Source organism: Megalops cyprinoides, chromosome 21, assembly GCF_013368585.1.
Source record: "Megalops cyprinoides isolate fMegCyp1 chromosome 21, fMegCyp1.pri, whole genome shotgun sequence".
Lineage (NCBI taxonomy): Eukaryota > Metazoa > Chordata > Actinopteri > Elopiformes > Megalopidae > Megalops > Megalops cyprinoides.
In genome coordinates this window covers 2,288,473-2,297,419 of record NC_050603.1, presented here as the reverse complement: position 1 = coordinate 2,297,419, position 8,947 = coordinate 2,288,473, and the positions used below count along the sequence as shown (strand labels likewise).

Below are 8,947 nucleotides of genomic sequence, written 5' to 3'. Positions count from 1 at the left end.
ACACAACTTTGAGAGAGCAGATCACGTGGAGCGCACCTTTCCAAAGCAAGAACTTTTGCATCATTTTTCCGCTCACAAGGAGGCACAAACCCACACAGTAAAAGCACAGCATGGCTTCTCCGCAAAAAGGAGATCTATCCGCCGAAGAAAAGGAATTACTGCAGGTTATCGCCGCAGGTAACGCCTACGTTTTATAATTCTAGACAATTAACAGTTGAATAGTTATTATTTGCAATTTAGAGGATATTTTAAAGGTACGATAGGTTACCAACGTGATGATCCGATCCGTTGAATTTAATTTCATGAAGAGCATAATTTCTCCACACTTAAGGTCGGTGTACATAATTTCTCATATTTATGGCATATAGTTGCTTGTTGCTGTTACTGACTTAGATCTGATTGGACTAATATTGCGAAAGAATTATGTACGACCATATGTTTGAATGGTATATACTTTGAATATGATTGTTCTCTTCTTGCTGTTTAAAGTTTACAAAGTTGAGCGACACGTTTGTTGTTGCCACATGCTCTAAGCCTAGATTTGCGTGATCGGTGGAGTACTTGTTTATATTTAATCATTATGATTTCTTTTTTGTTGTCGTAATATGAAAGGCACCATATTCTGAAGCGTGCAAAATAAATAACTCATAGGATAAGTTACTGATGTTTACTTGATTTCACCTTTTACTGTGTATTTTCGTGCTATGTCGCTATGACAATGCCATCTCATACTTGTTTAAATATATTGCATATACATACACAATGCATATGATGGCGTCTGTGCTTTTTTTTCAGGGAATGTTGTAGAAGCCTCACGGTTACTGGGTTGCAGGAATGTACGAGTCAACTGTCTGGACGAGGTGAGAACGGAACGCCTCAGAACGCACGGACTCGCCGTGGACCTCCGCAGACTGACGCTGCATTCGCCACATTCACTACACGTGCCGCAAAAGTGAAAATGCCATTTTACCAGTTAAATTTCTGTAATATTAACTAAAAGCCACCACAGGCACTTTCACACATACGTTAGGGGCTGCAATGTGCGAGAGGTTAAAGAAAAAACACCACTGAAACACGATTCTGCATCAGATCTTTTTTTGGGCCCTTGCGTAAAAGCAACACAAACGCTGTTTGGGAGCATATGTTTGCTTTTGTCCGCTGACATATGGCGGCGACTCTTGAGTGGCGAATATAGAGGCACTTAAAGATGTATAATAATACCAAGGTGACACTCGATGTAGCGCGCAGGCTCCACCAGGCGCCTTTGAGAGGAAGCAAAATGGTTAAAAACAGCCGTTCACAAGTGTCCCGCGTCTGTCAGAAACAGACGCAGCCGTCTTTGTCACAGGGCCCGTGTGAATTGTCTGTCTGCTTGGCTTTGTGAAAAACACACCGGTTTAGTTTCAGCGCAAAGTACACTGCAGTTGTAGCCTCCGTTCAATATTACGCGTTAAGACACATATATTACACTTCTTAGAACATACATTTAACTTCAGTCACCGCAGCACTCATGATATTGTGAAATTAGCAAGGAATAATCTCACTTCCCCCTCCCTGTCCTTTCCTTTCGCTGTTCCTTTCTCACTCTCTCCTTCCATCTTTCCCTACTCTCCCTCTATTCTGTTCTTTCTCCCTTCTCCCCTCTCCCTCTCTCTCCCTCTGTCTCTCTCTCTCTCCCTCTCCCCCTCTCGATCCCTCTGTGTCTCTCCCCCTCTGTCTCCCTCTCCCTCCCTCTCCCTCTCTCTCCCTCTCCCTCTCTCTCTCTCTCCCTCTCTCTCCCTCTCCCCCTCTCTCTCCCTCTATCTCAGTATGGCATGAGTCCCCTCATGCATGCTGCCTACAAAGGGAAGGCAGACATGTGCAGGCTGCTGCTCCAACACGGCGCTGACGTGAACTGCAACCAGCACGAGCATGGCTACACCGCCCTCATGTTCGCCGGGCTGTCAGGTGCGCTACAGTGTGTGAAAGCCCGCAAACGCTCCAGCACCCTAACCCTGACCCTGCTCACACCTGTCCTCTGAACTAACCAAGAACCAGGGGTGTAAGACATCTAAACTACACACACGCTTTACAGCAGAACAGGTTAGGGTCAGGGGTGCAGTGCCTCAGCTGGGAATTGAACGTGCAACCCCTCTGTTTCAAGCTGAAATCAGACCAGAGCTTTTCTGAATGCTTTTCCCCCTTTTTGGAATCTGTGAGATTAGGCTTGTCTCACCTCCACAACCTCTGCAGTCATGCAGGAGCACAGACAAACGCAGTCCTTCACACTCCCATGCAGCCAAAGGCTGCTTTTTACAGCATAAATCCAGCAGTGCACTGTCAGTGGAACAAAGCCATATAGTACGTGCCGCACAGTCATGTAGAACAAAGTTTCTGGGAATGTGAGCGGTTGATATCTTGTTGTCAACTTTTCCAGCCCTGCGGATTGCGAATGTGTCCTTAGCGTCACCCAAATGAGCGCTTCCTATCCGCAGGTAAGAAGGACATCACCTGGATGATGCTGGACGCTGGGGCGGAGACAGACGTGGTGAACTCCGTCGGCCGGACCGCAGCTCAGATGGCAGCTTTTGTAGGTAAGGTGGACAAAGAGCAGTTACAGTGAGGAGCAGCAGTGTGGAGCAGTGGTCAGGGCAGCAGAGTGGAGCAGCAGTCAGGGCAGCAGTGTGGAGCGTGTGGAGCAACGGTCAGGGCAGCAGTGTGGAGCAGTGGTCAGAGCAGCAATGTGGAGCGTGTGGAGCAGCGGTCAGGGCAGCAGTGTGGAGCAGTGGTCAGAGCAGCAATGTGGAGCGTGTGGAGCAACGGTCAGGGCAGCAGTCTGGAGCAGTGGTCAGAGCAGCAGTGTGGAGCAGCAGTCAGAGCAGCGGTCAGAGCAGCAAGGTAGTTTACCTGAACTGGATACTGCAGATGTCCAGCTGTATAAATAGATACTATGTCAGATGTCAGTTCGGCAAGGGAGGTCACCTTGGATAATGGCATCTGCTAAGTAAACAAATAGGAAAGGGTTAGTCTCAGTGATGCAGTAGCTGATCTCAGAACAGTCTCTCGCTCTTCCCCCTCCAGGCCAGCATGACTGTGTGACAGTGATCAACAACTTCTTCTCCCGGGCGCGGCTGGAGTATTACACCCGTCCCCAGGGGCTGGAGAGGGAGCCCAAACTGCCCCCGAAGCTGGCGGGACCCCTCCACAGGATCATCATGACCACCAACCTCAACCCCGTCAAGGTGGGCGTGGCCAAACAGTCACCATGGTGCTGTTCAGCTAGTGTAGTGTATTAGAACTACAGATCATGGAGTTGCATACAACTCCACAGGACTAGGCTAAGTAACACCTTTCTAAGTTGTTCAGGGTTGTGGTGAGCGATGGGTGGCCGCTAAACAAACACTTGATGTAACGCAGTACAGGGCCGTTAGCTCCCGCTGCGCAACAGGGCCGCTAGCTCCCGCTGCTCGGGGGGACCACAGACACCATCCCCGCTGAATTCCACACGCGGTCACGTGACTCAGGCTCCACATCAATCACTGAGAGCCGAAGCTCTCGCCCCCCCGTGCCCGTCTAAAAATAGCCACCTGAAAGTGACTCCCAGCGGGAGAGGGGCGATCAGGGCGAACTTTCGCCCGCATAACTGGCTAAAAAAAGGCCTCTTCACACCTTGACGCTGAAGGCACCTGAGGTGGCCCTGCGAGAAAGCGAAACCCGGGGAAAGTGTTTGGTGGGACGTGCTGGCACTTTCTGAACATGCCCTGTCAGCGCGGGCTGTGTGAACACTTTCATCTTCACATGCTTACTGACATTCATTTCCAGAAAAAAGCTTTACATGTTTTTCAAACTCTTTTTACATATGCATATGAGAATAGTAAGATATCCACTGGTGACCTGAGGTGACGCTTCAAATTGGAGGCGTCAATTAAAAATCTGCTCAGATATGGTGCAGAAACTGACCACTTTTAAAAACAAGTTACCAGTTAATTCCAAGATTCAAAGCTTTCATTCTGATTAAATGGTTCTTTACATCAGTAAACATGCTGTGTTTGGATATGTAGGACCACCTGATGCTGTAATAGAAAATGGCTGATCTTACAGGGCTATAGATTGGGGGTGTCCAGTCCAGAGTGACAGTCTGACATGTTTTCTCCTGACCCATAAATTACTGTCTTAATTAAACCAATTTAGCCACTCCTCCTAGTAATGAGATTATGTCATTTAGCTAAAGAGAACCGGAGGAGCAGATGGAGAATATGCATTTTCTGTCTCCGTACCTTGATGAGAGCAGTGGCTATTCCCCTGTCCGTCAGTCTGTTTGGGGGTTTCCCTGGGTGCTGTGAAGCTGCAGTTGGTAGACAGCAGTGCTTTTGTCTACCTCATTAGACGGCCAGCCTGGATGTGCTGTTTCCTCAGTCTCTGTAAGAGTCGTTCTGCTGGAATAGGAGTTGTTCCACTGTGAAACTGGCACAGGGGCGCCCTCTGCTGGTGGGAAAGAGACATGTAACTAGTTTATGCTCTTTTTTTAGGCTTTTTATCCTTTCTGCTGTTTATCAGATTACAGAATTTCATTCCCCTTTGCACGTGTGTATGGTGATGTACACTCTCACTGCGGTATCCAGTCTGGTTTAAGTTACTGCTGCCTGGAGCAAGGATCTGTCTCATTCCCTCTCTTAGACGGGGAAACTGCTGTAGTGGAGCCCCCTGTTGATGGAATGGAGGATTGTATCTAATCTGTGTATAGCCCTTCCTCTGATGGGGGCTCTGGCGTTGTGAAGCTCTCTGTTGGAGAAATGGAGCATTGTAACTAACCTGTGTATATCTCTGTCTCTCAGATGGTGATGTTGGTGAAAGAGAGCCCCCTGCTGGTGGAATAGAGGAGTCCCTCTAACCTGTGTATATCTCCGTCTCTCAGATGGTGATGTTGGTGAAAGAGAGCCCCCTGCTGGTGGACGTGGATGCCCTGGAGAAGTGCTACAGGGTGATGGATCTGATCTGTGAGCAATGTGTGAAGCAGCAGGACATGAACGAGGTGCTGGCCATGAAGATGCACTACATCAGCTGTGTTCTGCAGAAGTGCCTGTCCTTCCTGCAGGAGCACGACGACAAGCTTGACGACCTCGTCAAGAGGTGGGGCATTCTGGGATTGTGGTGGTCCACACATGTCAAGGCCATGATGACAGTTATGTCATATCACTGACCCCACTTTTAGCATAAACGATAATATGTATTTAATTTAGTTTATATTTAAATTTTTAATACTTAAATAACCATATAATAAACATAAATTTTGGGGAGTCAGTAAAACTTGGGGACTCTAATATAATAAAACTGTGAGGGGTTTTTGCTTTTCTGATGCAGTAAAGCTGTGTGGGGTTTTGAGGTGTTTTCCTCCTCTCCCAGCTTGCTGAAGGGGCGTGATGGTGATGGCTTTCCGCAGTACCAGGAGAAGTTTATCCGCGAGTGCATCCGGAAGTTTCCGTACTGCGAAGCGACCCTGCTGCAGCAGCTGGTCAGGAGCATCGCCCCTGTGGAGATAGTGAGTGCACCTTTCTGTTCCACTGGCCCCGCCTCTGAGCCACAGCCCCCGCCCCTCTGTTCCACCAACCCCGCCTCTCTGTTCCACTGGCCCCGCCCATCTGCCCTGCCTCTCTGTTCCACAGGCCCCGCCTCTCTGTTCTACCACTCCACATCTGTCCCCTGCTGTCACTGATACAGGCACATGATGTGATTTCTTTGCTATCACTCCCTATTTAATATGACATAAAGGAAAAACATAATGTAACCAGCAAAAAACAGAACTAGCACAGATTTAAATTCATTGAGCAAGTTAGCAAGTGAAAAAGGGGGGTAATGCTTCATGAATTGCTCTCACATTTTTAAGATGTGCCACAGACAACTATTCTAGTTTGAGTGCTTAACTTTTTTCTCTGGGTTAATGTGTCACTACCACCCCTGGGTCCTTGTTTCCAGGGAAACGACCCCACGGCCTTCTCGGTTCTGACCCAGGCTCTCTCGGGACAGATGGGCTTCACAGACGCTGAGTTCTGCACTACCTGCGGGGACAAAGGGGCAGACAAGAGGTGCTCCATCTGCAAAATGGTACGTGCTCTGTCCCGCCCCTCCTGGCCACACCCAGCTCTGTGTCAGCCTACCTGCCCCGCCCATATCCCCTACCAAACCATCACATGTTTTGTCAGTATCAGTCATTATACTGGGAAAATCCAGCTTCCAGACATTTAACACGACACATTGCTGAAACAGAGATGATCACTGCTTTTCATACAAGGTTTGCGCAGTCCCTGAAAAGATTTTCTAAGATGTAGGAAAGTTATGGAAAGTGATCAAATACCCCTGAGTCAATGAAAGTTCATTCATTTCTTTTACAGCAGGCAAAATACCTTGATGTTTCTTCCTAACCCATTAGTTTGTTGTTATATACAAAGTTGTCAAGAAATGTCAATGTCCAGATTTTGATAACAGTTTGGTTAGCTAACTTGTACATTTCCTCAAAATATTCAGAGCAGTCCGATTTCAGAGTTTTGCAGCAATAAAAAGAATCTGAGACAGTTGTAAGTTTACGTGCAAGAGACTGTCGAGAGGTCACAGTAACCCTGGCGACCTGTACGGGGCCGTGATGGCGATGCAGGATGCTCACAGGTGACCTCTCCTCTCCAGGTGCTTTACTGCGGTCAGGCGTGTCAGAAACTGCACTGGTTCACGCACAAGCGGGTGTGCAGGATTCTCCAGGAGCAAAGGGAGAAGCAGGAGAGGGAGTCCAGCAGGCCGAGGGAGGAGCTGACCTGCGGTGCGGAGCTCGGCTTTTACGGTCTGAACCTGCTTCACTGCTCTCACGTTACTTTACTTTCATTTATCAGACACTCTTATCCACAGCAACTGACATACATGTAGGTCATAATTTTAACAATTTTTACAGCTGGATATTACTAACTCACTTATTGTGAACTAAGTACTTTGCCCAGGGATACAGCAGCAGTGCCCCAGTGGGGAATCAAACCAGCAACCTTCCAGTTATGAGCCCTGCTCCTTACCACTACGCCACATGCTACCAACCTCTTCAAGTTTGCAATAGTCTACCTCACCAGGGGATTTAACCTCAGCGCTCTGGGTGCAGGTTTATTTCCACAAGGTCATGCTGTAGGACACGCACAGAGAGAGTTTTAGCTGAAACGGTGAGTGCCGGCAGGCACCGCCTCAGCCACTGATCTGTGAAGGTGAACAATGTGGCTAGTCTCTTCTTGTTTCGTCAGCAGCCGAGGACAGGGAGGAACCCCAGGAGGTGATGGGTTCGGTACCTGACCTTTCCTCGGGTTTGGATCACAGCCCCTCCTTGGGACCCCCAGATGACCTGTCTTACCCGCCCACCGCCTCGGCTGAGTCCCCTCTAAGTACCCAAGACTGAGGGCTCACAAACACATACACACACACACACACACACACACACACACACACACACACACACACACACACACACACACACTCACACTCACACACACACACAGGGGCCTTCTTTTATATAAGGTAATATGTGCTATGTGCACTCATAATATCTACTTGTATGAAGTGTATTTAATTTCATTATATTTGAAAGGGGTGTTAATGAACCCCACAGACCAAAAATTCATCCCACCAACATCACACATCTAATGTATATGATGTACTGTGTATGGACCCAACAGTCTTCATTCACCTGGAAGGGTGTGAGCATGCACCTCTGTGGGTATATGATCTCAAGTGTCCTTAATGGTGTGGAGCTGGAGAGCACATTCCGTGACAGAGTTTATATTTTACCTCCGTAAGCCTCGTGCCATACTGAAGTGGTTCATGCCACATGTTCTGTAACACAGATCTGTTCTGTCATCATGTCAATAAACGGTCTGTACATTTATATTCACTGCTATATTTATTTACCGGGTAAAATCTGACAAACCATTACTGCTCCGTTACTGTGCACGGCAAGTTCAGTGCGGATCATTTCGACCTGAACAACTTGTTGTGTTATGGTTTTTACTTTAATTAGTCAGTCGATGACGTAAAAACTTAAAAGAAATGAATTCACTGAACCACCGGACATGTGTGCGATATTATACCCTTGTCATTATTTGCGCAGAAAGAACTGGAGTTTCACACAGAAGCGTTTAATTATTCAAATTTTTGTCAGACCTAACTTTCTTCGGAGCAATATCTTCGTGGCGCGCACATTCAGTATAATTACTGATGCCAGTAAAGCCTCTTTACCTGTAGCGCGTGGATATATTCTTTTCCTAATGTAATATCATATCAAGGGTTGTTTTGGCCGCCCCGCCGTTAGGTAATGGTTTCGGCTACATTCTTACATTAACGGTATCCATATCACGGTAAGTGGGTAGTCATTTTGGACAATATCACTAGAGGGCAGACTTTCTCTAAATATTGAGTACCATTCTATTGAAGTTCTCAAATAACGCGTACTTCAACTATCTAGTTTCTGTTACTAATGCTGATGTTATTGATGATTTTATGATTATGTTATATTGTAGTGTAGTATAAACTGCATGCGCAGCTGGGGGGGGGGGGGGGGGGGTCCAATGGGGGCTTGAACCCCTGCCTTGTGGTCCTAAAGTGCCCCTTTCCTGCCAGAGCAGCGAAGCAATGCTCTTAAATCTGAGCCTCTGCCCCCCGGAAATTCTGCTCACGACTCGGGATATGTGATATAGCAATATGACAATAATGAAGAAATCGAATAATTACAGCACAAACTATATTTTTCGCTATCAATGTTCTCATATATCATTTTCGAGGTTTGGATCGTTTATTAAAATGCCGAAGAATCTAAAGAATATTTTGGCTTGCATATGCAGAGGAATGAACGCGCATCTAACTGTGTGTTTACATTTGAGTGTGCTCCGCACGTATCTGGTGTTTTTAATTCCAAGTATTGTGATGGAAAACCTGGGAATCCAGCAGC

General features: G+C 47.2%; 1 protein-coding gene across 1 annotated transcript; it reads left to right on the top strand.

Annotated features, from left to right (window-relative positions):
- The first annotated feature begins 110 nt into the window (after positions 1–110).
- Positions 111–7,402, top strand: LOC118769060 (ankyrin repeat and MYND domain-containing protein 2-like). The gene is made up of 10 exons (XM_036516070.1): positions 111–177; positions 796–860; positions 1,809–1,947; positions 2,475–2,573; positions 3,061–3,221; positions 4,895–5,109; positions 5,383–5,518; positions 5,953–6,081; positions 6,658–6,787; positions 7,251–7,402. The coding sequence occupies exons 1-10, from the start codon at positions 111–113 to the stop codon at positions 7,400–7,402; spliced, it is 1,293 nt and encodes a 430-aa protein (XP_036371963.1).
- Positions 7,403–8,947: the final 1,545 nt, after the last annotated feature.